The sequence below is a fragment of the Solanum verrucosum genome, unplaced genomic scaffold (genome assembly GCF_900185275.1).
Source record: "Solanum verrucosum unplaced genomic scaffold, falcon-dt-bn FXZP01000261.1, whole genome shotgun sequence".
In the NCBI taxonomy this organism is placed as follows: Eukaryota; Viridiplantae; Streptophyta; class Magnoliopsida; order Solanales; family Solanaceae; genus Solanum; species Solanum verrucosum.
Window position 1 is genome coordinate 6,679,719 of NW_026019969.1, and position 26,846 is coordinate 6,706,564.

Genomic DNA, 26,846 nt, shown 5'->3' on the forward strand with positions numbered 1-26,846 from the left:
TTTATAACAGCATTCGAAAAAGACTACTCTATTATGAGCCTTAATTGGCAAAGACCTCTTTTCTCCCATCTTTATTTCACTAAGTTCGTCTTGTTTTGTTTTTTATTTATAGTCGATTTCAATTGACATGTTTAAAATCATAAGATTCAAAAATATTATTTTTCTTTCTTAAAAACTTGGTTTTAAACCAAACAAACAAATTAAAACGATTACTATTAATCCATTGAAGAAAACATGGAATTGGCAACATTTGAGGATATTCAACAACTTCACAAGAAAACAAAACAATGTGCAAAATAATCAAAAAGTCATCATCATCATTTTATACAATTTCATTTTCATCCTAAAGCTACCAAAATCAAGCCATTTCTCTAAAAAGGCTCTAAAAACCATATTCTTCTTTTCTTTTCTTTTTTCACTTGGCACTATTTCTTAATAACCCTAAAAAAAAGCTTTTACTACAAGCTTAAAAAAGGATCTTTCTACTTTTATAATAATAAGCTAATAAAAAAAGGTTAGGGTTTTTAATACTGACTATTAGTGCTGATGACTGACTTTAGCCAAAAACAGAGCCACAAGACAGAGCCATCAGTAGAACTGCAGCTCTTTCAACTTCATCAAGTTTTCTTTGATTTCTTGGTTTCTTCATTGAAGATCTTTGCCTCTGTAATATCACTACTTCTTTCCCCAACATCATCAATTTCACCCTCAATACTTTGCTAAGCTTCCCATCTTTTCCATTTCCGATTTTACCCTTCTTACAGTACTCAACCTCTTCGGTACTACCACTGTTGGAAAGGGGTTTCTCTTTCTTCTTCGTTGCCCCTTTGGTTAACCCAATTGGGCTACTCTTTTTCTTCCTGTATTTGATCCCACAAGCATTGCACAGTGACTGCAAATAAAGTAATTAACAATGTGAATTAGCAGTCGATCAACTGATTTGGATCAAAACCCAGATCAGAAAATGAGTGTAATTAAACTTACTTTAGGCCCAGAAGGACCAGATCTCCATAAGGGTGTCTTTGTAGTTTTGCAATCAGAGCAAGATTTTGAGATCCCAGTTGCCTCACTACCCGAAGATTCCTCCTACATCACAGAAAAGGAATCAAGAACCAAAAATTAAAACAAATTGAAAAGAAAAAAGAGTAGAACAATCAACAATGCGGGCAAAATTGATTACGAATAGGGGTTTAATTTACCTTTTGGGTCGGATCCATGAACTTAAACTCGTCAAAAAAACAGAACAAAGTGGCAATTGGGAGAAATCTGAAGTGGGTTTTCGTGCTAAAACGAAAAGCAGAAAACCCCAAAGCAATGTATAGAGATTAATGGACCAAAAGACTTGGTTCCAGTGAAAAAGTTAAGAAAAATTGGAGAAAAAAGGCAAAAAGATTTGATTATTTGATAATGCGAATGTGTGTTTTGCAGGAACAGAGTGAGTTCAGTGAGGTGGCTAGTGTAATGATATAAAGGACACTGGAAAAGAAAGTGGACTCAACCCTAATTTTACGGGTGAAATGACGGGAATACCCTTGGGTTTTGGTTTTGACGGCATAGATGATTGCTAAACTAATGCTAAATGTATACCACGTGTCCAACTGCATGCACCAGGACTCTTAGTTATAAAGTGTTTTTTTAATTTTATTTTTAATAAGATAAGTATTCTATGAATTAAAAGAAAAAAAAGCAAGATGAAAAGTTGTCAAATACTAAATAATAGTTGTCCACTGTTAACAAAAAAAAAGTTGTCAAATACTAGAAAGATTCGAGTGAGCAACGAGAAAGAAAAGTAACTTTTAGTGATAATAAATATGAGGGAAATTACACGGATAAATAAATATATATACTTGTTAATTAGCTAATACAATTATAGTTTGAATTAATTGCGGCTTGCAGTTTAATTTTAGTTGTAATTACGTCGCATCTCTCCTCTCTTCCTCTCTCTCGACTCGCTCCTCTCTTCCTCTCTCCTCTTTTATACATATACAAATACAAACTATTCATATACATATACAATTACATGACAGATATACAAATACAATTAACCTATCTCCACTCTCTGTCCTCTCTCGCTCGCCTCTCTCCTTCCTATCTTAATTTCGCTCTCCTCTCTCCTCTCTCCTCCCTCTCTCAATCTTGCTCGCCAAATATACAATACATATGTATACTAGTTACATATATACAATTATCTAACAGATATACATATACAGTTCGCCTCTCTCCACTCTCTGCCCTCTCTCGCTCGTTTTTTCTCTCAATCTCGCTCACCTCTTTCCTCCCTCTCTCAATCTCGTTCGCCAGATATACAAATGCATATGTATACCAGTTACATACATACAATTATTTGGCAGATATACATATACAATTCGCCTCCACTCTCGGTCCTCTCTCTCTCGCCTCTCTCCTCGCTCTCCAACGCTCCTCCATCTAACATGTAGCTACGAATCGTAATTAATAACTATAGTTATGGAGCATAATTAAATTATTTTGAGCAGCTATATGCGAAAATTCCCCTAAATATAAATATATAAAAAAATGTGTTAGTCTTTATCGGAATTAGTTAATTATCTTTTAATTCAATGTGACAATAAATTTTAGAAATATTTTTAAAAAATATAACTACCACTAAAAATACATATTTAACGATAATTAAATTATTATCGTTAAAGATTATTTTTAACGTAGCACGTCCATGTCTTGTCTAAATCTAAAAAAATAGGTCAAAGGAAATGTTCGCTTTTCGACCAAATTTAAGGAACGTACTAGCAAGCCTTTTAACCAAATTAAAGAAAACAATAAAAAGCAAGAACTTTTATGCACTATATATTTAATATCGTTATATTGTTTAATTATTTATATGAAATTGTCCCAGATTAATATCATAAAAGGACACTTGGAATACGTATCAAACATTTTTTTTATGTGAAAAACTCAACATAAGAAAGTTAACTACAAATAAAAACAAAAAGGAGGTGCCTAAAAAAATTTCCATTAATTAAATATTAGGAAACTTTTCTTCTTCGGAATCCTAATTAAACTAGAAGTTGTATATTCAATTTCTTTTCCTATTCCCAATTGGCTGATAACAAAATTAGTACAAATTTATGATTCCACTAAGGAAAGTCTTGTTAATAAATTTCTACTCCAAATCAAATTAGTACAAATTTACTCTTTATATAAAGTAACCCCTCTCTCTGTCGATCCAATAACACATCTTCTTTCTTAATTAGTAGTAATATTTTAGCTTGATCATTTTCCTTAATATGAGCTTGTTCAACGTTAACTTCAACGAGCTCCGCCCCTCAAACACCACCACCATCATCGGTGTCATGTATGATGATGGTATCATTCTTGGTTCCACAGACGCAATCACACAACTCAATGTTAATGTTCTCTTATGTCATTGTGCGCATGAAACGGAAATCATACTAGAAGATACACGAAACTTTATTATTGATCAAGAAAATATTAAGGTCACAACTGAGATAATAGGAACGATGTTATCTGCATTTAAGCCCGTGATGAATAATATGCTACAAACTAGTGTTATTATTGGTGGAGGGAAAAAATTATTTGAGATAAGTGAAGTTGGAATTGTTATGGAAAAGTTAAATTTTGCTGTAGGAGGGTATGGAGTTGCATATTTGAATAATTTGTTGGATAAAAAATGGAAAAAAGGGATGAACGAAGAACAAGCTGAGAAATTGGTGTTAAAGATATTGTCGTTAGATATTTCATTAGGTGGAGTTCGTAGTTGTGGGATTCAGACTGCAAGTATTAATTCAAAAGGTGTCACAAGAGCGTTTCATCCTCATAACACACTTCCAAATAGAGGACGGGATCTTGTCAAATACGTACCTGCACGTTCAGTTTATTTGCATCAACGTCAATAAAGATGTATTGATTCAAGAGGACTGCTCCGATATTAAATTGTAGATTTGAGTCCAATGTTAAGAATATTATTAATTTTGTAGTTGCGATTTCATTAGTATATTAATTACCATTCGCAATCAATATTTAGTGATAATTACGTTTGTTGAGGTTTTAAGTTTGTATAATTCGCACGTTTATATAATTCGGAATTTGGTTAATATAATTTGTTTAACTTTGTATAATATATTTGTACAACTGTTTAAAGTTTAGATGTTTGTGTTTGTAAAAATTCGTCATTTCGAGTTTATACAAAAATAACTCAATTATTTAAACATACCCGCAAATTATACAAACTCATCTGTGAATTATAGAAACGAGACAACACAAAATTGTAGGTACAAACCCTAAATATGCAAACTATAGCTATGTAGCATATTAATTTTATTATAGTAGCTATTTGCGTAAATTCCTCTTTAAAAAATTACAAAATTCCTTCTTTGATACATCTCTATCCCCTTTCGGAATTCGGATACATTCCTACCCTCTCGAATACATTCCTTCCCATTAAGTAACGTATCTTTTGCAATGTATTGGACAACTGTGAAATGTACCCGAAAGCATTGAAAAATCCAATTTTTTTTGTAATTAAAAAAAAAATCAAGATAAAATATAATTAGCCTCCAAATATATGAAATTTCTATAAGTTTCCCAACAAATTAACCAAACCCATTAATTATAGTTTGAACAAAATTTTGGTACAGCTTTATAACTGGTTGTTTGACGAACTTTTAAAATATGTTTATTTCTAAAATACTTCTATTAGAATTGTCTTTCGAATAGTTGTCTGTATTTTGCTAATTAACTTAATTTTTCTTTTATCAATATTAAAATATTAATTTATATTTGACTAAAGTTTCAAAGTACTTTCAATTAAACACTATTTTTTTCGACACCTGAAAATAGTTTTTCCACATAAGTATTTAAGCACTTTTAGCTTTTCCCTAATTTGGTCAAACAAACCCATCGACAAGGAGGATAACAAATAAATAAATATAGGACATGTACTAAAATATTCACACTTATTATTTAGTTAATTATAATTAATTAAAATAAATTTTTACTTTATTAAATTACTTGACTATAGTAGATTGTATTGTTATGGACTTCCAATTGGAGTGAGAACTCTGGAATGCTTATGTGCACGTTGGGGAGGCTCTATCCTAAAGCCATCGAAGTAATGGCTTTATGTCGCTAAAGAATAAGGTCTCAAAATTATTCAATGGTAATATATATAAATATAAATAATTATGTATTTATTATTAGTATTAATTTTATTAAGGGTAAACTACATAAATCTCACTAGTTTAGATCCTAATTACTAGGAATCTCGATAGTTTTTATATTACATTCTATATCATTTTCGGCTGTTGGATACATGTGTCGAGATACGTCAGATACATGTATCAGTCGGGTGTATAAGATCGAGAATTCGAGATACATGATTTAAAGTCTCAAATACATGTATCAGTCGGGTGTATAAGGCCGAGATACACGTACTTTTGAATTAAATATTGTAACTTAATGCCTTAATTAGTGGAGTAAATTATGAGATACAATTGAAATTATATACATGTTTTAAAGCGTTTGAATTAAATTATTATAATTGATTTGCTCAATTAATAAAGTAATTCACTACTGTTAACAACTTTTGCTTTTAAGATCTGCAACATAACAACTTCAATTTTTTTCCAAGAATATAGAATTTTGTTCATTCTTTTTCGAGAAACATAAAAAGTGTATAAAATCTTCTTCTTTCCATTGATTCAATTTTATTTCTTTGAATCTTGATCTCTGTTTTTTTTCATAATAGCCATTTTTATTCCATTTCAAAAATGTGATGGTGAAAGTTGTTTTCACTATAGCCAAATTCATATACATACCAGATAGATACATTAACAGGAAAATCAGATTCAAGACATCAACAACTTAGATATTTTAACAGAAAGCAGATACAAAACATTGAAAGCTTAGATACATTAACATAAAATATCAAATACATAAAAAAATATTACATCAGATACATGAAACAAACAAACTAGATACATAGGATATTCAAAATCAAACACAATTCATAGTCTCGATGGTGAAAGCGGAGGAAATTGGCTGAACAGAGAAGACAGTGTCGGCAACGGCGACTGTTATAGTCAGAAAAGTAGTAGTGTCGATGTCGAATCTAGGTATAACAGTGATAATGATTCTGATTGCTCCGATCTCGCTCTTCTTGTTGGCTTTTGATTTTTTTAATAAAATTTGCAAGTTTTGGCTTTGAAATTTTTAGTTTGAAGTAGTTCATGTTTGAATAGGAGTAATCCTCATTTCTGTGTTGAGAGGATGAATGAAAATCTTTTTTGATAGATATTCTAAAGAAATTATGTTGAAAGGATGAAGGAATAGAGAAAAAATGGTGGATAACGTGGGGGGTGGGGGGTGGGGGAGAGATATTGTTGGGGGAGGAGATTGAGAGAGATTGAATTGTTAAAGTACCCTTAATTAAGGAATTTAATTTTTAAGATAATTATCCAATACCATATTTAAGAAATTTGTGTATCTGATTTAACTTTTTAAAATATATGGTATAATTATTAAAAAGTGGTATTATGAGTGATATTTTTAAACTAGAGGTAAAATATGTATATATGGTAGTTAAGTATGTCTAATTGTACTTCTTAATTCTTAATTTGTCTAATTCACTTCAATTAGAATCAATCATATTTTAAATTAAGTTTTGTAAGACTGTTTTCAACTATTTGAGGTGCCTCTTAGACATTTTAAGCTCAAGCTAATTAGATTATCAAATAATTATTTTTTAAAAAAAAATTATTTTAACTTTGAATGCCTTCTAAAACGTAACAATCACTATAGTTTAGACCTATTTTCGTAATTAAATATAATTCAAAATATATACAAGTAAAATGATACTCTGATTGGTATACTCAATCAGGTGAAGTTTTAATTTTATTTTTTAAAATATTCCTACTATACTCGTAGAATATTTTGATTGTTTGTATAACAATTGATTCAATTAAAAAAAAATTGAAACTTTAATCAATAAGAACAAATATAAACATTTGTAGTGTTATATAACGTATAAAAAGTTATATATGTTATTAGTGTATTACAAATTATTACAATGAAATATTATATTGATAATTGAAAATAATAATAATTAATTCTCATGAATCTTAAAAAACTTATGAAAATAATATATATATATATATATATATAAAAAGCATAACATCTCTTTTTTTAAAATTTGGCTTTATGCCTCATATTTTTTTGGTTCTTGCAGACACGTTCAGATTGATCTATTTGCAAGTAAGGTGTCTAGATTCAAGAGCCGAAATTGGATCGAAAAAATATTATGGTCACGACCGAGACAATTGGTACAATGTTGCCGGCGTTTAACATGAGAATGGAGAATATACGGTGGTTATTATTGGTGGAGGAAAAAAAATATATGAGATAAGTACATATCTCATATACTTAGATTCAAACTTCTAATATGTTATTGTGAATTTGGACATAAAAAACATATGTTTTTTGAAATATAATTTATATATTTAGAAACAACATAAAAGCACTATAAATTATGATAATTAAATTTAAAATATTGAAAAAGCGTATACAAACAAATTTTCAATAAAAGAAAAACTTGGTTGATTCTCAAAATTACAACGATCTAAAAAATGTAATTATCATGTTTTTTCAAGTTTAGAGTATCACATAATAGTTCCGATAGAATTCCAGGTAAAGATTTGAATTCATTTACTTAACAATATAATTATCGAAACACATTAAACCTATACTTATCAGAAAAATATCTCCTTTATGTTTTATGCCATGTATGGATACAATTGCATATATACTATCTCTCTCAATTTTTTATTTATTGGATTACACCAAATACATTATTATTGTTTTATACTTCTTATAAACAACATGTTTGATTAAGCCTAACTTTATTAAGTGGCTATTTTTGTACTTGTAAATATCAACTACAGTGACGAATTTAAACCGATTGAGTCGCATTATTATACCAATAATGTAAAAATCATTGCTCAATTAGTGTAATTTAACTAATTATAGGCTTATAGCAATTTAAACACTGCATCGTTAACACATAAATATATAATCCAATAACACTTAATAGCAACTTAGCAAGTCAAGATAAGTTTACCAAAAAATAATTAAGAGTCGTATATTTAATTGAACTAGGAGTCGTATATTTAATTTCTCTTCCTAATCTCAATTGAACTAATAACAAAACAACAAATTCACGATTGAAAAGTCCTGTTAATAAATTCCTACTTGGAATCCAATTAGTACAAATTTACTCTTTATATAAAGAAATCCCCTTTGTCAATACAACAACTCATCTTCTTTTTATAGTAATATTTTAGCTTGATCAATTTTCTTAACATGATCTCGTTCAATGTTAGTTCCAACGAACCTCACCCCTCAAACACCATCACCATCATTGGTGTCACATACGATGATGGTATCATTCTTGGTTCCACTGATACAACTACACAACTTAATGCTAATGTTGTCTCGTGTCATTGTGTGCATGAAACAGAAATCTTACTGAAAGATGCGCAAAACTTTATTCTTGATCAAGAAAATGTTGTTATCACGGCAAAGACAATTGGAAAAATGTTGTCCGCGTTTAATTCCGGAATGAAAAATATGGGACAAACTAGTGTTATTATCGGTGGAGGAAAGAAAATATTTGAGGTAAATGATGTTGGGATTGTTACAGAGAAATCCAATTTTTGTGTAGCAGGATATGGGGTTGCATATTTGAATAAATTCTTGGAAAAAGAATGGAGAAAAGGGATGAATGAAGAAGAAGCTGAGAAATTGGTATTAAAGACATTGTCCTTAAATATTTCATTAGGTGGTGTTCGTATATGTGGGATTGAGACTGCGAGTGTTAATTCGAAAGGTGTCACGAGAGTGTTTCATCATCGTGACACACTTCCGACTATGCAAGAAGAGTTGGACTTGGAACATTCGGCTGAGGAGAGGGATGTGCTCGAATGTGTATGTGAACGTTTTTCTCCTTGCGTCAACCTCAATGCGGATGTCCAGATTCAAGAAGGAGTTGATTGGACGGTAAAAGATAATTCATAGTGGCAAAATTATACTATAGTCACGATTTTATTATGCTTCGTATACATGTTTTTTCCCTTCTTTTTTTTCCATATATATTATTTCATCAGAATATACTTAAGTGGGTGCTCTATCTGTCTCAATTCATATAACATTATCACAATTTTGAGATTTAAACTTCTAATTTTTTATTGTGAATTCCAACATAAAAGTTATAATTAAGTTTTTTTGAAATAAAATCAATGTGTATGAAAATCACTCGAAAGTATTATAAATCACAATAATTAACGATTTAAAATATTTAAAAGGCGGACAAAGAAATTTGAATCAAAGAAAAACTTGATTGACTCTTAAAATTCAAACTATATCATATAAATTGAGACGGAAAAAATATAGGTAAAGAACTAAAAAGTGTAATTGCCATGGTTTCTCAAAGTATAGTGTATCACATAATAGTCTCCACTCTCCTGAGAATATATCCCAAATAAAGATTTTAATTATTTTGCTTAACAATATTATATTGAAACAAATTAAACTTAAATTTACCATAAACATTGCATATATATATATATATATATATATATATATATATATATATATATATATTGGTAGAGGTAAACAATAAATATGCTTAATCGAGCCTCAATTTATTATGTGGATATTCTTGTACTCTTGTTAATATTAAAATTATCTTTGAACACATTAAGTCGCATCGTTATACAAATATTATTGCTCGATTAGTATAATTTAACTAATTATAGCATATATTTACGTACATACAAGTCACTAACGAGCAAAACATAAACAATACAATTCTTTATTCTTAGTAGCAAGTCAAGACAAGTTTGCCAAAAAAAATAATTACAATGCTACAGAAAAATCCTTATGTATTATTTTTTGTTCATGTTCAGAAAAGCACTACCTGAAAAATCTTAATTTGACAAAATAGACAAATACATGAAGGAAAAAAAAAAGAGGAATCAATTGGAAATCGTCAGTAAATTAATTTCTTAAATATTTTTGACAAGTCATTTTTGTGTGAAGATCTGAATAAAGTTTCATCATGTGTTTGGTTTTAGATTTTTAAAAAATATTTGATTTAAAAAATATATATAACTTATATCCATAAGTACTTAAAAACTATTAAAAATAGTCATAAGTTTGTATTATTATTTATAATAATAAACATGTTTCATTAAAGGTGCCATGGAGGAGAATGACTTGCAATAACCAGGGAAATCCTAAATGGATATTTGTACTGTACCTGGCTATTCAGAGAAGATTATACACCAGAGATAGATTGGAAAAATGGGGGATCACAAGTGAAGTAATATGTCCACTCTGCAAGGAAGAAAATGAATCACACCAGCATCTATTCTTCACCTGTCGAATCTCAAAAGGGATATGGCAAAAGGTTTTGCACTGATTAGCAATAAATAAAGTCAGTAATGGATGGAATGAGGAACTGACATGGACTGTAGAGCATGCTTCAAACAAAACCATACAAGCAGAAGCAGAAGTATACAGAATGACTCTTGCAGCAACAATATACTACATTTGGCAAGAGAGGAACTACATGATCTTTCAAAACAAGGAGAGGAACATGGAGTGGATAACTAGAACAATCATACAAGACATAAATTGTAGAGCTAGTATGCTACCTAGATTTACATGTTATATGCAAATGCTTAACTTCTATCCTTAGAATAGAACTAGCAGGATAGTTTTCTTTGAATTAGTTGGGCTGTGAGAGTGGAAGATGTCCACATCCAGAGTATACAAACTTTGTACATATTGAAAATCTGGTAATAAAACATTACAGTTACCAAAAAAAACATGTTTCATTAAAAGTCATAACTATGAATACAATTAATATAGAATTGAAAAAAGAGGGGAAAAAGTAAATGAAAAAACACAATTGATTTGTATACGAAAAACTACTATTACTACTTATAATCATTAAAAGTAACTCCGAAGATTAAGTTCAGATAAAAATTGTATAAACTATGTATCTAACTGTAAAAATACCATACAACAAATTAGGACCGAAACTCGATCCAAAACTATAAATGAAAGGTGTTTTGGAAAAATTTAAAATTTAAAATTTTGAAAATTTTAAAATCTTTCAAATAATAGAATTTGACTCAAATACTAGACTTTTCTAATTTTTAATATTTGAAACTTTGGATTTTTTGCTAAATAATGACAAGTTATAAGAACAAGCAATATTTGCCCAATTTTTTCTCAAATATTTTTTGGGAATATCTTTAGGCAAAATGATCTAGTCATGAGAATTATTCGATTTTTTTTTCACTTTATTAGAAATTAGTGTTTAGCCATAAAAAATCATCCAAGACACATTTTCCACTCACCCCCTTTTTCACTTTCAATATATTCAAAGCAACAAATGTTAGTTACAAAAATTATGATTCAACACGACTTAAACTTCAAAAATTTCAAATTAAAGAAAAATCGATTTCTACAGCCCAACACCAACTTCATAATAATGAGGAGCCCAAGCATCCTAGAATGGATGTCGGCCCAAATGGTTGAAAATGTTGGTCTTCAATGCTATAGAAAAGTGGGAGCCCACAAAATTCTAGTACTACTTTATAAGTAGTTGTTTGGCAATATATTTTTATTTCGAAAAATGTTTTTATCGAAATTGCCTTTTGAAAAGATATAAAGAAGTTTCTCATTAATTAAATATTAGGAAACTTTCCTTCTTCATAATCCTAATTAAACTAGGAGTAGTATCCTATTTAATTTCTTTTCCTAATCCAATAGAACTAATAACAAAACTATAAATTTACGATTCCATTAAAGTAAAGTCTTGTTAATAAATTTCTACTTCAAATCAAATTAGTAAAAAATTACTCTTTATATAAAGAAATCCCCTTGGTCAATTCAACAACACATCTTCTTTCTTACTAATATTTTAGCTTGAACAATTTTCTTAACATGAGTTTGTTCAACGTTAATTCCAACAAGCCCAATCCCTCAAACACTACCACCATTATTGGCGTCATATACGACGATGGTATCATTCTTGGTTCCACTGATACAATCACACAACTCACTTCTAATGTTGTCTCGTGTCATTGTACGCATGAAACAGAAATCTTAATAGAAGATGCACGAAACTTTATTGTTGAACAAGAAAATATTAAGGTCACAATTGAGACAATAGAAACGATATTGACCGCATTTAAGCCTGGGATGAAAAATATGCTACAAACTAGTGTTATAATTGGTGGAGGAAAAAAAATATACGAGGTAAGTGATGTTGGGATTGTTGGGGAGAAATCCAATTTTTGTGTAGGAGGATATGGGGTTGCACATTTGAATAAATTGTTGGAAAAAGAATGGAAGAAAGGGATGAATGAAGTAGAAGCTGAGAAATTAATATTGAGGGCATTGTCATTAAATATTTCATCACATATTGTTCGTAGCTGTGGGATTCAAACTGTGAGTGTCAACTCAAAAGGTGTCACGAGAGCGTTTCACCCTCATAACACACTTCCTATTAGAGGGAGGGCTCTGCTCGAATGGGTACTTGCACTTTCAATCTCTTTGCATCAATGTAAATAAGGGTATCTTGATTCAAGAGGGATTACATCAATGGTAGATTGTGGATTTGAGTCAATATGAGAGCGAAAAAACTTAGAAGTTCCTAGGGAGGATTTTTTTTTAAAATTGTTTAGATTCGAGTTTTTTTTCAACACTAATGTAGTAGTTTTGTTAAGAATATTATTAATATTGTAGTCGCAATGTTCTTATGCTACAAATATATACTCTTTTTTTTCTAGATGCAGTGTGATGAATACATTAAATTTAGGTTTCAATATGTATTAGAGATTTTGCAATATTTATTCTTTCATCGTATTTATAATTTTTGGTTTTGTTTTCATCAGCATTTGCCTAACAGTTGCAATTTTGAGATTCATAATTCAGACATGAAGTTTCAAGTATTTTGAAATAAAAATATATAGTTAAAAATAAATAAATAAATAAATATTATAAATCACAATAATTAACGTTTTATATAATCAAACTCCTACTTGTATAATGTAACACTAATCGAGCCGTTCTATCAGACGAACCCATCCATCCTGGAATGGATATTGGCCAAATGGGTAATTGATTGTTTTTAGCAAATTAATTTAAACAAATTTTTATCTATATTAATTAAATAATAATATATATTTAACCGACTTCTGAAAAATAGTTTTTTCATATAAGCATTTAAGCACTTTTAGCTTTTCCATTATGGTCAAACAAACCCATTGAGAAGAAGGATAATTAATTAATCCAAATTTATTCATATAGAATATTTACATCAAATCAATCAATACATAATATAATATGTATTAAAATATTCACAATTATAACCAAATTAATTATGTTTAACTAATCTATATTTTAATTTTATTAAATTACTTAACCTTAACCATAGTAGTTTGCATTATTTTGATATACACCCAATGCAAACAAGCTTGTATCAAATAGATGTTTGTAACTAATTTCACACGGTCAGATTTGACTTTAGGAAAAAATGGTTAGATATATCTCTAAACTATTTAAAGTGGGTGGATTTTATCATCAGCTATATTTTTGGCTCAAAAATATTCTTATTATTATATTTTTTATTGAAAAGTATCCTTCAACTATCAAAATAGTAAAATTACTCGTCTTAGTTCTTACTAACCGTTGTTCTAAAACAAAGAAATTTTTTTTGACTCATATCGAATAATTCAGAGTATATTTAACCCTTTTTCCACATTTTTATTTATTAGAAAAAAAACCAGTCAAAAGAATCAATGAAATAGCAAAATAGGATAATGGCCAGAGAATAAAGAAGTAGAACCAGTTTCTTATTATTTTTCTATAACTACTTTATTTATTATAATTAAATAAAAGGAACTTCTAGTAAACCATTATGGATCACCTCTATAAATAATAAAATATTGAAGAAAAGTTCATTATAAATTTATCCAACTGATTAAATTACTTATTTCTAGAAAAAGATGAAATATTAAAACTGAAATAATGCTTCTAGAGACCAATAAATATCGGTGTGGGAAGATATCGTAGCTATAATTTGGGGAGTTTTTAAAATAATCGGTCCAACCAAAAACCAACACATTCTGTCTCTTAACATTAAAAAAAGCAAACAAAAAAAAAGTTCAGAATATTTTATTTGAAGAGTAATTTCCCTGGATAGTCACCATGTTTGGGAAATTACCTAAGAATATCACTTATGTTTGTTTTAGAACCACAATATCACTCAACTTTACCTCTTTTCCTTAAAATATACTTGACACAAAAAAAACATTATCTTTCTCCTAATAGGATGCCATATCACATTATTCCTTTTTTAATATTAACATTTTTTTAAAAAAAAATTAGACAACCCATATTACCTAGTACAAAAAAATTACATAGCCCAAAAATTTCTACCCTAGTTCTGGGGGATTAGGCGGCAAATCCAAATATGAGCTCCTCCGATTCTTCAAGAAAATATGTGGCTTCCTCCAGTTTTTCAAGCGAGATAATGTTTTTATATGGGTACTAAACCTTTTTGTTGAGTCCGGAGCCAAAAGGACAATTTTTTTTCTTTAAAAAACAAAAACGACACATAAAAAAAAAGGGCAAAATCGCTCCGTTTGTTCTGACAAAAATTGACGTCATTCTGCTAAAAGAAATAAAAATCGTTGCCTTCGCAAAGATTTTCTCAAAAAAATATTTTTTCTTTAAAATCGATGCTATATAGCAGCGATTTTGTTTAAGAAATTTTTTTAAAAAAATTCGATTTTGTTTAAGAAATTAAATTTTAAAAAAATTAAATCCTACCCTTGCAGAGAATTTAATAAAAAATAAATAAAAACTGAAGCCAGCGATGTTCATAAAAAGCTTTGTTTAAAAAAATCTTTACCCTTTCAGCGATTGAAAGATTTAAATGAAATTTTTTAAAAAAAATTAAACTAAAAACCGCTGCCTTGGCAGCGATTTATTCTTTAAAAAACTTGGTTTTTTTTTAAATGGCTACCGCCGGAAATTTATGTAATTTAAACTTGTTCTTTATGTTTTTTTTTTTTTTTTATATAAAAATGCTGACGTCAATTTTTGTCAAAAGAAAATTGCTCCGTCAAGAGCGATTTTGTCCTTTTGGTTAAAATTTTTTTTGATGTGCCGTTTTTATTTTTTGAAGGAAAAAAATGACCCTTTTGACTTCAAACTCCCTTTTTGTTGATATTTTAATTCATTAGAGTAATAAGGTAACCATATTGTCAAACTACAAAGGATGTAATGTTTTTAAAGAATTAAAAAAAATGTTAATAATAAAAAAGGAATTAAAAAATGTTAATAATAAAAAAGGAATAATGTGACATGGTATCCTATTAGGAGAGAGATAATGTTTTTTTTTTGTCAAGTATATTTTGAGGAAAAGAGGTAAAGTTGGGTGATATTATGGTTTTAAAACAAACATAAGTGATATTCCTAGGTAATTTCTCAAACATGGGTTACTGGCCAGAGAAATTACTCTTTGTTTGAATTATGTTCAGAAAAACTATTAATAATCACTTTTGTATTACAACTCAAAATGGGGCTTGAATTAAGTAGATACATTGGTTATTTTCTTCATAAGGAGTTCCTCAAGTTTAGATATCAGCTAGACATAAATAATATCTTCGGGTTCGAAATCTTGAAAATAATAATAATAAAGCCTTTAGAAATAAGTTTTGCTATGTATAAATTCAAATTTAATGAATCATATATAAATAACGCATTAATGCTAGATAGCCATTTATAATGATATCGTTAAAAATATAAATGAAAAGTATTTTGATAGCCACTTAAACGTGAGCTTATCTCTTTCGAATATATATACATGAATTTAGATATTTATTGAAATAATGAAATCAATGAAGAAAAATAGATAGGTATAACCATATTAAAAAAATATGAGGTAGTAACTTAAAAAAAAAAAAAACATTTTCAAAAAAATAATTGAATAAATCATTAAGAGTTGTTCCACAAATATTGAAAAGATCAAACTTAATTAATGAGTTTAGTGCTTCCAAATTTAATTCTTTCGATGTAGAGAGAGAAGTTAAAAAGATACGAGAGATGGAGACGTCATTGATTACGTGAATTACAAAATGGAATGATCTAGAAACTGGATTAATATATAATTGGAAATAGAAACAAAAAGGTAGCAACTTGGCTAAATTTAGAAAGAAAAATAATTCAACTTTATTCGTTTTTGTTTGGCATAATTTATTTATTTTCTCTATTTAAATTTTTTTTTATTGATAATTCCTTAATTTTTACTTTCCAATAACATATTTAAGACAACAAAATTAAAAAATATTTTAATTATTTTATTATCGTTAATTTAAAATCACAAGATCAAAAGTCATTTTTATTTTTTAAACTTCATACCAAGTAAAACCTAGACAAACAAAGAAATAATTATAGTAGTAGTGAAATAAGTTTTTTTCTTCCAGTTAGGTGTTCATCAATATTCAGATTGGATCTCAATTAAATCTAAATTAGCGCATTACAAGATCTATTTATAAAGACGACACTTTCAATAAAAAAAATTTGAAACTCGAATTAAAAATGAAAGTATCTTAATTATTTCATCACAATTCAGATTAATGTAACAAAATAAAAATAATAATAAAAAAGGAAAAATGAATCAAATTTTGCTAAATACAAAATCACTTTTGTTAGATAGCATTTTACTTCAACATGATTTTTTTTTACATAAATTTAAATTTAATTAGATTTTAATATAAATATCAGCTATGGCATGAAAAAGAAGAAGAGGGAAAATGGAAAGAGATATTGGCATTAAATATACATTCCACATGATCTTCATACGCCCCTTTTCACCACAGAAGGCGAATATCTTCCTTCTATGGTAAGATATTTTATTTTGTGTAACATGTGATTCCTTGTTCTTAACGCTTACATTCTAAAACTTTTGTTGATTAATAAGTATTACCAAATATTATTATTATTATTATTAAATTTATTATTCACATAATTAAATGAGTTGTTCTTTTTTAGATTTTAATTTTTACTCCGAAAACTTTCACATCTTTTACTCCCTTAGTAATTCAAATTCATAATCTGTAGGTTAAAAATAAAAAATATTTACCATCTGAACAATTTTCTCTCATCAATTAAATTAGACCGGGAACTCCAAAGAAGATTAACACAAAACAACACAACTTCTAGTTCCATCTTCTGACACATGATGTTGTGTTCGTTATATTATAAAGTATTTAATATATATATATATACATAAATAGAATTGGTCCTGACCATTATTTTATCTTTATGAAGCTAGATAGAATTCATATGGTCAACAAATATACACTTGAACTTTTGCAGAGTTGCAAATTTCACATCAGTTGTTAGTTATGGTGGGCCTAGTGGCCACAACTCACATATATGATACATAAACAAGCAAATTCAATTAGCAGTAGCATTTTCTATCTGGGGCCTTACATAGAAACGAAGATTTTTATTATTTTTGGGATTCAAGTGGCAAATAAGGGGAGTGAGAGGAAATAAACGTTTTTCCCATTGTGAAAGTATGAAAAAATACATTGCATACCCTATGGAAAAAAAATATACTATTTATATAATTAAATGTTAAACCCTTTTAGCTTCTTTAAGCATTTACTTTTCATAGTTCAAAATTGTTTATGAAAATTTAGACTTCATTTTTGCATAGCCGGAGATCTTGGGAGCAGTAGTTGCGCGCAGTATAATGTTGTTTCAGTTTTTAAAGGGAAATTAAAGAGAGTTAAACAAAAAATGCCGCGTGTTGTTTATGTTTAATTCGTATAAAATATGATCGTCCTCACTGGGTATGTGTCATCCCATCCTTCCCTACCACGTTACACGTCTTCCCTTAATTAAATTAAAACATTCACCTTTTCCCTCTTCTCCTCAATCATTTTTGTATGCCTCCTCTCATTTGTTATATCATTATAATATTCTCATAATAATACATAGAGCTAATGCATACATTATTTTTGCTAATACACTCCACAAATGAGTAACGACCCCTTAATTCCTCTTACTACATCTTTTCCATTCAATGCTCCTCCGCTCCATAAAATGTCTTTTTTTCGCCAAAAAAAATTTATATATAGTTTTAAAATAAAGTAGGCATCAAAAACTAAAAAACTACATACTTCCCTAGATGGATAAGGATCATGAATTAAATACATTATATTATTAAAATTGGAGATTTAATATGATAAGACAAGTCGTACATGCATCTTAAATTTTTTTAATCAAAAGACAATAGCTGAATGATTTTGTTGTCTTAAAAAGAACTAAAGTAACTTAAATAAAATATCCCATAAAGGGGTAGTATTTACTTTAGAATCATTCAGATTTTTAACCTTGTCAATGAATGTTTAGTGCATGCGAAATATCAAAAAAGTTGATCAGACAAATCATATGTTATAAGTACCAAATTTCTTAAATAATATAGGTAACACTGGAAGATATTTTGGAAGAGCCACCAAAAAGATGTACCATTAATTTAATTAATCAAAGAGACATTTTATTACGCAACTCAACAGCACCCACATTTGAACAACTTGTTCCTTAGAAATCAAAAGTCTAAAAAAGGTTCTATTCTGCCTAATCTACCACCAAATAAACAAGTTAATTCCTCTCCAGCCCCACAAAAATCAACATCAAAGAGAGGAAAAGGAGGCCTTCTCTGTATTTTTGCTTTAAAACTAACAGGTGCCATTGAAGTTGACATTAGTAACATTGTTGCGTTTTGATGCAGCCCAAGGGCTGCAACCCGAATCACGTGCCCTCTTCTTTGCCGTTGGAGTTTCATCACCCATCATCTTAGCTAAATCTCCACCAAACATATCCACAAATGTCCTCTGTAAATCCTCTAGACTCTCCTCCTTCACCATTTAATTACACAATAAATACATACAATTTGAATCATACACGCACACAAGACATGTAGGAGTACAACTCATTAAAATATCTTACCGCCGCCCCAACATTTTGATCCATTCTGTTCATCAAATCGTGCAGGAAATCACCCATTCCCTGCATACAAACAAATTGTATTAGTGTTTTAATACCCACATGATGATAATTGAAGGCTAAAACTCGTGAAAAAGTAATAGTTGTATTTTTTTATTAGTGGGGATTGGTGATAAGACAGGATATGACATAACTTTGGGTTATCGAGAACATGACCCTAAATAGGAAGGTGTGGAAGACATGTAAAAAGGTAGTAGGTAGCGTAGTCTGGTCTTATTGTAGTTCATTGCTTTTTATTTATTTCTATCATTTGTAATTGTATTATCTTAGTATGTTTAAATGGTATTTCGATTATCACATGATTTTGGTGTTGTTTTGGCTACTTCTTGCACTGTTCTGTTCTTCATGTTGCATCTTCTTTAAGCTAATTGGAAAGCATAATTGGGATACTCAGTTGAATTGCAATTGAAAGACTCAGGAGAGATAAATTTGGAATTGTAATATCATAATCACTAAAAATTAGTAGTAATTCTGAATTGCTAAATCACGATCAGAATTTCTCGCAGTTGAGAAATTGCAGAAGCAGTATCAGTAGTTATATGATTACTTTCTGAAAAAAAACAAATTTACGTACTTCGTCTTCCTCAAGCATATCAAGGAAACCGGCGTCGTACATTGACCTCTTGTCTTGATCGGAGAGAACTGCCAATACAAATAAAGGACAACTAACCGCCGTCAATTTCCTCTTCAAAAGTAGGACATTTTTCAACAAGTAAAATAACCACACACACGCCTGGTAAAAGTGAAGAATTGTAACCTGAATAGGCCTCTTGGATTTTCTGAAATCGGAGTTTCGCTTCTCCGGCCACCGACGGATTCTTCGCACACCTATCCGGGTGCCATTTCTTCACAAATCACCCAAAATTCACGCTGATGTTACAATACTCACACATACACTTCTATACAGAGTACTATATATTTGTACAAAATGTTGTAATTTTTTTCTCTCATAAAATTTTATAAATACATAACGTGAAGAAACTATGGCGTACCAGAGCTAGTTTCCGATAAGCTGAGCGAATGTCGGAGCAGGAGGCATCATTGCGTATCCCTAGAACTGAATAATAACAAGATCCGGCTGATCCTCCTTCTCGATCCATAACCGTTTTTTGTTTTGTCTCAAATCAGAGCCAAAATCCCAAAAAAATGATGCGAAAACAGAAACTGTACCTAAATTGACGGGTACAGAGTAGAGAAAAAAAGTTATTAATTCAATTAAACCATAGATAAATGCAGTTACGAACCAGAAACTGGAGCAATAATTTAGAGAATTTGAAGAGGCAAAAGAAAAGATGGAGGCAGAAACGCAATGTGTAACGTGGAGAAGATGATTGTGTTAAAGGAAGGAAAGATGAAAATATCTAAGCAAGAAAAGAGTTTGTGACGCCAAGAAAGAAGGTTCGAGAAGAGAGAAGATATTTTATTGAGGAGAGTTTTGGAATTAGGTTCGACGGTTAGCAGAATTTACGATAGGTGCCATTGGATCCGAAAAAGTCGTTGTCGTTCCCGGGTCAAGATGTACTATGTGTCTCAGTTATGGTTTCGGGTTGTCTTTAAATAGAGCGGGAAAGATTATTGAACCCATTTAACAATAAAATTATAATAATCATTTATACTAGGAGAGTGTAGAGCGTACACAAATATTATTACTATTCTAGAGAGATTTGAATTCATTTAGCGGTATTCAATATTAAAGCTTTGCTTTAGTAACGTGATCAATAAATGGGTTCTTCTTAATTCAAGTGTACTGGTCTCAAATCTTTGTTCTACCAACAAAAATCATAAAACTTGTAGAGCAAAAATGTAAGTTGTTAATTAGTTTTTCAAAAATAAAATTTTAAGTTGTTAATTTTTTTTTGTTGGGGGAGGGGCTAGTTTGGGTGTAGTAACAAAATAAATTGATTTTTTTTTAAAAAGAAAATTTTAAAAATTTTGTTTTTTTGAATGGGGAGGGTCGGGGTACGGAGTGAGGTAAGAAAAAATTATTATTTGAAAAAAATAAGTTTATTTGAGAAATATTTTTTAAAATATTTAAGCCAACCAAACATAAAAAAATTAAGAAACATTTTATAGAATGAGAGATAAAATGAATTAAGTAAAAAAGAAAGTAAAGATATTGAAAAAGTCAAGTAAATGAAATAAAATGAGTAAAGTAAACAAAAAAAATGTCAAAGGTAATTTTCTTTTTTTTAAGGAAATTTAGGTGGTTTTGAAGCCAAAAGCTAAAAGGCTATTTCTGTCATTTTGGCCAATAATATTATGTGGTTGTTGGAAAGTTTACAAAAATACCTCGAGGGGCTCATAGTGTAAAAGATAAGACATATGTGGCATTAAGTGAAAGTTTGTGATAGTATTGTCACTTGACTCTTGAGCCCCCAACAAAGCAGTTAAACTCATAGTTAAAAACATCAAATCATTCTTTTATTAGAACATCTCCAATTCACTTCTATTTTACTTTTTATTCTCTATATTTTGATATAATGAAATAAAAAGTAGGAATAAAATAAAAATAAAAATATAATATTGAAGAAAAAAAATATTATTTTTTAGAGACTAAAATAGAGAATTGGGTTGGAGTTAATTGTCTGAAAAAATAAAAAACTCTATTTTGGAAAGTAAATAGAGGGTTAGGTTGGAAATGCCCGCATGTGACTCCCAAACTCAGAAGGTTTATGTCCAACACTAATATTAGATAAACACTTTTTTAAAATATAAAATTGAGGGGTGGGGGAAGGGGAAACGGATTACAAGATGAAGAATTGAACCTTCACCTATAAGATGAAAGTTCAAATAGGCAACCAACCGAGTTACTAAGATTCCCAACAATTAGGTAATGTACAGCTATATGTTTATATACCACGAAGTGTAATGACAGAAAATGTACAATGGGGCCCGACGAGTTCCAAGGATACAGCTGACAACAATTGACATAGCATCTCATTATTACAAACTAATAATTAAGGTAATAATATTACTTCCTGTACAAGCACCATTTATTACATCTGATGCAGAAAACACACAAGAAAACTACTAGTACTATTAGTAAAGAGGTAGCACTAAACTCCTCCAAGGACGATGGCATTTGCGGTAGCATAACATTTGATATCTTGCTACTGTTTCTGCAAGAAAAATTATCCTACATGCACCTTCATCCTGACAAAAACCTTACTATATGTACAATTTACTCACATATATACGATGGATGCTATATGTAATGGACATATAAATATATTTATGTTTCAAAATACCCAAGAGTTCAAAGAATAGGCAGGCTGAGAGATGGAGGTGAAGTTTCCTGGTTATATCTCGAACAAACTTCAGATATCTACTTGTAAAAGCCTTTCAACCTTCAAATAGCTACTTTCGCTTAACCAATGTTTTCCATTTCAGGACAGCACGGATTGTGCACCAAATGGCTCTAGGATTTCCACGTCTTGTGATGTGAATGCCAATATTAGGTGACACCGGCTGAACACTTGAACTCGCTAACAATCCATTCCCTTGCCACACTGGTGTCTCAAACTGATAATTGTTGTTGGGAGGTAGATAATCGGTCATCCCTAGTGAATCAAATGAACCATTGGAACCCCAATCATAATCACCAGGGTAGATACTGGAGCAGGGATCACCAAGCAAGAAACTGTTTGCCAAGGTCGGATTAAATGCTTGCATTCCATGAAAGCGTTCAGGCATGGACACTGCAGTTGGACTATCCTGTTGAGCTGTGTAGGCTAGCGGTGATGAAATTGTGGCATGATCAGAGTTGCTCTGGAACTCCACTTGACCTGCAGAACACATTTTTATAGTCATAAAATCATTTCTCAGGCAAAAAAGAGGAATAACAAAAAAAAATTGGTCCAAAGAGCCCTTCCAAAAGGAACTACCACCTGGAATGGGAGGGTAAGTAAATGCAGGTCTTTAAGTTATACTTACTTCCATTTCAATTTGTTGTCTTTACTTCTCTTTTTAGTCTGTTTAAAAAAAATGTCTCTTTACTTTTGTGGCAACTCTTTAATTTCAACTTTCCACGTGGTATGTTTAAGACCACAAGATTAAAGGACATTTTGGTACATTCAACATATTTTTAATTTAATATCACAAGATCTAAAAGTCTTCTTTACTTTCTTGAACTTCGTGTCAAGTCAAAACTAGATAATCAAATTGAATCAGAGGGAGTACTATTTAGATGGTTTAGACACTAAAAGAAGTTCAATATTAGCTCCTAAGAAGTGAAAATATTTTCAAGAACACAACTAAGTTATGCACAATCAAATGTATCAAAATGCTTGGTTAAAAGCATACTCTTGCCATACCCCCCCCCCCCCCCCACACACACACACACCCCACACGACCAAAAGATTAAAAGAAATACACAACAAAAGAAAATGGAAAAATAAATGGTAAAAAGAGGCATATGACTGCAGAAGAAGATTTGATGGTTCATACCTTGCTCATCTGAGTAGTTCATATTCTGTTGGCTTGAACTAGGAATATGAGAAAGGCCATTTTGCAGATTGGATGTAAGGGCTGCTTGGCCAATCAAAGAACGGTCCTCAAGGGGAGCTAGACAATTCAAATTTTTATAAACACTACGCTTAAAGTCTTCCACCATCCGCTGGCAGTTATAAGAATATCATCAGCTTCTTAACTCTTACAGTAAGGAAACAAATAAATATCTATGTGGGATACAGAGTACAGACCTTCTGAAATACATCTAATTTGTCAATGGACTGGAAATTTTGTCCATCAAGAATTGCACCTACAAGTTCATAGATGCAGTTGAACAGAAGTACAATACTTTCTCCAGCGTTGTAGATGTACCACTCGCTGTTGTCTAACAGACAAGTGCTCACATGTTCAGTTATTTTCTCCCATATGTTGTTCCCACAAGCCAGCATCTATAATTTAGATGACACCAAAAACAAACTTTATATAAATAAAAGGTCGACTTCAGACCAAAGACAACATTCTTAATGTAATTAAGGATGACCTTACCTTACGTAAAAGAGATGGATCAGTGACAAACAGCCGTAGGAACTCTTTCACACATGATATTCCTTCATTACTCAACCGTTTGTGTGAAGCACCATCTTTGGCAATCTTTTCCAACCGCCAGATCTCATCGCCCAAAGTGGGAGGGTAATGCTTCTTATAAGCTAAACCAAAGGAATAAGAAAATAAAACAACGTCAGCCCGATATATTACATCAAAATAATATGCGCAAAGACTGGAAATCAGTTGTACTACGAGCAACATCTCAACAAAATGGATACTCAAATCTGCATGAGGAAAGTAGAAGTGGATAATATAGCAAAGCTAAGCAAATTTCTACCCAACTGCCCTCTTCTTCCGCTTTGCAGGGTGTTATAACAGGTTAATGGAGATAAGGGCAGGTAAAAAGAACTTACCCTCCCCACGATGATCTCTCACAGTAAAAGGCTTGCTAACTCCTTCTCTGACCCTAAATTCACCAGAGCGGTTAATCAATTTCAATCCCAACCTAAAGGTCCTGCTCTTTACCCAGCTTGAATTGTCAGTGAAGCTGATATCACCCAGATATCCCACACCATCCCTTAGCTGAATGATTAAATCTCCAGTTAATAATGGACGTTTTCCTTCTCTTGCACGAATAACCTTTTTGCTGAACTCTTCCTCACTCCAGTCTTCTAGATCGTTGGGATTAAATTCCCCATTAAGAACAACCACATCAACTTTTGCCGAAGATAACGGTCCAGATGTTATTCTCTGGTTCGAACTAGCATCATGCAAGAGAACTTTAATGGGCCTATTGTCCCTGGATACTTTACTGCCCGTGAAAAGGGAAGAAGGGAGTGCATCGTCAAAAGTAACTGAATAGCCCTAGATTGAGAAGTCTCGTCATCATTAAGTGAGGATCTGCAACAACCAAAAGAAATCCCTTTGTAAATCATTGTATACCAATATCAACCAACACATTCATGCCGATGCTTAGAGAATGGTAAGTTTATAGTTAAGAAAACAACATAATTCCTCATTGTGCAAGAACTGACCTCAGGGTAGATTGAAGTGTTCTCTCAATCTCTTCACGCACCTATCACCATTTAAGAAAACCAAGGATGATAAACATGGAAACTTTAACACAAGACAAATCAAAGTAAAATAAATAAAACAAAATACTCCTCCTCTCTGTTGACAATAACTAATTTTAGCTTCCATATAGCAATAATTTTCAAGACTACTCCAATTGGGAATTGAACAGAAATATTTCAAGCTTTTGCCCTGTGAATGACAATTTCACTGGCACTCTGTATACCGGCAGAATTCACATGGCCTGGTACTGTCCAACAGTAATTGAACAAGGACTAAATCATATATCACTAATAACACAATCCGATAACAATCCTCCAATCAAGATCAATCAGATGAAAGGAAAGATCACCAAGATGGAGAAGTAAACGATGAAGAAAGGAATCTTCTGAGATACATACTACAGATATTCAATGGCTGGCAAAAAGGATTAAGAAAAGGTAAAGAACACTTCGGATAGCAAGCAATCTGAGAAAACCTTGTAACTTATCAATATGCAGACAAAACTTACAGAAATGTAAAATGCAACTTGATGAACAAATGTGAAGATATCTTGTCAAATGTCAAGGAAGTCCAGGCTTTAACCTGATATTCACTAACCAAATGAACTTTTCCAATCAAAAAAGGCTCATGAGGTTTTCAAAATTTAACGAATTCTGTCCCTTAGCACAATCTTGAAGACTAAATTGTATTTCTCCTACAAACAGAAAGATATAATACTAGTAGTATTTTTCTTGCTTAGCAAGTAGAATCTTACCCAGCTTCGGATTGAGGGCTCCAACCTTAGTGCAAGTTCTTGTGGAGAAGAGTAACTCCTTAACCCTGAAAAAAGCCTGTGAAAAAAAAAAACACCAATCAGAACAATGCAACCCAAATTCACAAAAAAACAGATGAAAGACAGAAACTTTAATCAACATACGCATTAGAAGGATGTTGGCGCTTAGATTCCCTAGGTGGAAACTTAGAGTTTTCATCATTATCCTGATTGATATTCCGTTTCTGTACCATCAAAGTCCAATTTGGGAGTGATACCAATAGTCCTGCACAATATGTTAGAAGGTAACGTTCAACTGCTAACAACTATAGTCTTATATAGAAAATAATGACCCCAAAATTAGCAGGAAACAGGTAAGAAGCTTCATATATATCCAATTAATTTATATTGTCAAACACAAAGGGTGTGTAGTTCTCTTAGACATTAACACAAACACATTGTGGGTGCTATGTGTGGTTGTGTTTATTATTCAAAATTCAAACTGAAAGACTTACTTGTTTAAGTCAATGTCGTCTTCTGCATTAAAAGAAGAGAATCTTGAATAAAATATTGTTGCTTTTACTGATTAATCAAATCCACAACTTGGAACAATGGGGGCTTTCAAGATTTGAAGAAGAAGAAAAATCCAAGAAAATGACCAGAATTAGTAGGCAACGATGAATTACCTACCGCGTGAACTTAGAAAAATACAAGGAAAGTTTAGTTACAAGAATATAGAGGATCTAATCAACCCAAACTTTGTGGAACTGCCACTAAGACACATAATCAATGCACGCGTATTTGCGACTCCTCGTTATATATTATTTCCTCCGTTCAATAATTGTTATCAACTATATTATTACATTTTTCAAGATAT

The 26,846-nt window shown here is 30.7% G+C and overlaps 6 protein-coding genes across 6 annotated transcripts in view; 3 read left to right on the forward strand and 3 right to left on the reverse strand.

The window, feature by feature from the left end:
* Window positions 1-25,409, forward strand: part of LOC125815344 (pre-mRNA-splicing factor 38) — a 157,379-nt gene extending 131,970 nt beyond the window's left edge. Inside the window, exon 6 of the mRNA XM_049494797.1 lies at window positions 25,400-25,409. The gene's annotated coding sequence lies outside the window, so the exon portion shown is untranslated. The remainder of the gene's footprint in view (window positions 1-25,399) is intronic.
* Window positions 294-1,439, reverse strand: LOC125815357 (GATA transcription factor 17-like). Its single transcript, XM_049494811.1, has 3 exons — window positions 1,200-1,439; window positions 985-1,086; window positions 294-892 (listed from the first exon to the last, which is right to left on the reverse strand). The coding sequence occupies exons 1-3, from the start codon at window positions 1,215-1,217 to the stop codon at window positions 557-559; spliced, it is 456 nt and encodes a 151-aa protein (XP_049350768.1). The 5' UTR covers window positions 1,218-1,439; the 3' UTR covers window positions 294-556.
* Window positions 3,264-3,893, forward strand: LOC125816767 (proteasome subunit beta type-6-like). Its single transcript, XM_049496387.1, has one exon. The coding sequence runs from the start codon at window positions 3,264-3,266 to the stop codon at window positions 3,891-3,893; it is 630 nt and encodes a 209-aa protein (XP_049352344.1).
* On the forward strand, window positions 8,353-9,066 carry LOC125816768 (proteasome subunit beta type-6-like). The gene has a single exon (XM_049496388.1). It carries the CDS (start codon window positions 8,353-8,355, stop codon window positions 9,064-9,066), a length of 714 nt encoding a protein of 237 aa, XP_049352345.1.
* On the reverse strand, window positions 18,610-20,550 carry LOC125815356 (uncharacterized). Its single transcript, XM_049494810.1, has 5 exons — window positions 20,142-20,550; window positions 19,907-19,994; window positions 19,724-19,791; window positions 19,093-19,152; window positions 18,610-19,001 (listed from the first exon to the last, which is right to left on the reverse strand). Exons 1-5 carry the CDS (start codon window positions 20,247-20,249, stop codon window positions 18,822-18,824), a joined length of 504 nt encoding a protein of 167 aa, XP_049350767.1. The 5' UTR covers window positions 20,250-20,550; the 3' UTR covers window positions 18,610-18,821.
* Window positions 22,093-26,605, reverse strand: LOC125815337 (calmodulin-binding protein 60 B-like). Its single transcript, XM_049494787.1, is given in 10 exon segments — window positions 22,093-22,934; window positions 23,596-23,764; window positions 23,850-24,047; window positions 24,145-24,305; window positions 24,558-24,995; window positions 24,998-25,044; window positions 25,179-25,219; window positions 25,973-26,048; window positions 26,135-26,255; window positions 26,485-26,605. Coding segments are annotated over 10 exon segments (1,707 nt in total). The 5' UTR covers window positions 26,513-26,605; the 3' UTR covers window positions 22,093-22,506.
* Window positions 26,606-26,846: the final 241 nt, after the last annotated feature.

Excerpts from the sequence above, each read along its gene's own strand:
- LOC125816767 (XM_049496387.1), top strand. The coding sequence starts at position 3,264 with ATGAGCTTGTTCAACGTTAACTTCAACGAGCTCCGCCCCTCAAACACC.
- LOC125815356 (XM_049494810.1), bottom strand. The coding sequence starts at position 20,249 with ATGGATCGAGAAGGAGGATCAGCCGGATCTTGTTATTATTCAGTTCTA. Across the intron at positions 19,995-20,141 it reads CTTATCGGAAACTAGCTCTG|AAATGGCACCCGGATAGGTG; the intron begins GTACGCCATAGT and ends TGATTTGTGAAG. Across the intron at positions 19,002-19,092 it reads ATCAAAATGTTGGGGCGGCG|GAGGAGAGTCTAGAGGATTT; the intron begins GTAAGATATTTT and ends TAAATGGTGAAG.
- LOC125815357 (XM_049494811.1), bottom strand. Across the intron at positions 893-984 it reads CTGGTCCTTCTGGGCCTAAA|TCACTGTGCAATGCTTGTGG; the intron begins GTAAGTTTAATT and ends CTTTATTTGCAG.
- LOC125816768 (XM_049496388.1), top strand. The coding sequence starts at position 8,353 with ATGATCTCGTTCAATGTTAGTTCCAACGAACCTCACCCCTCAAACACC.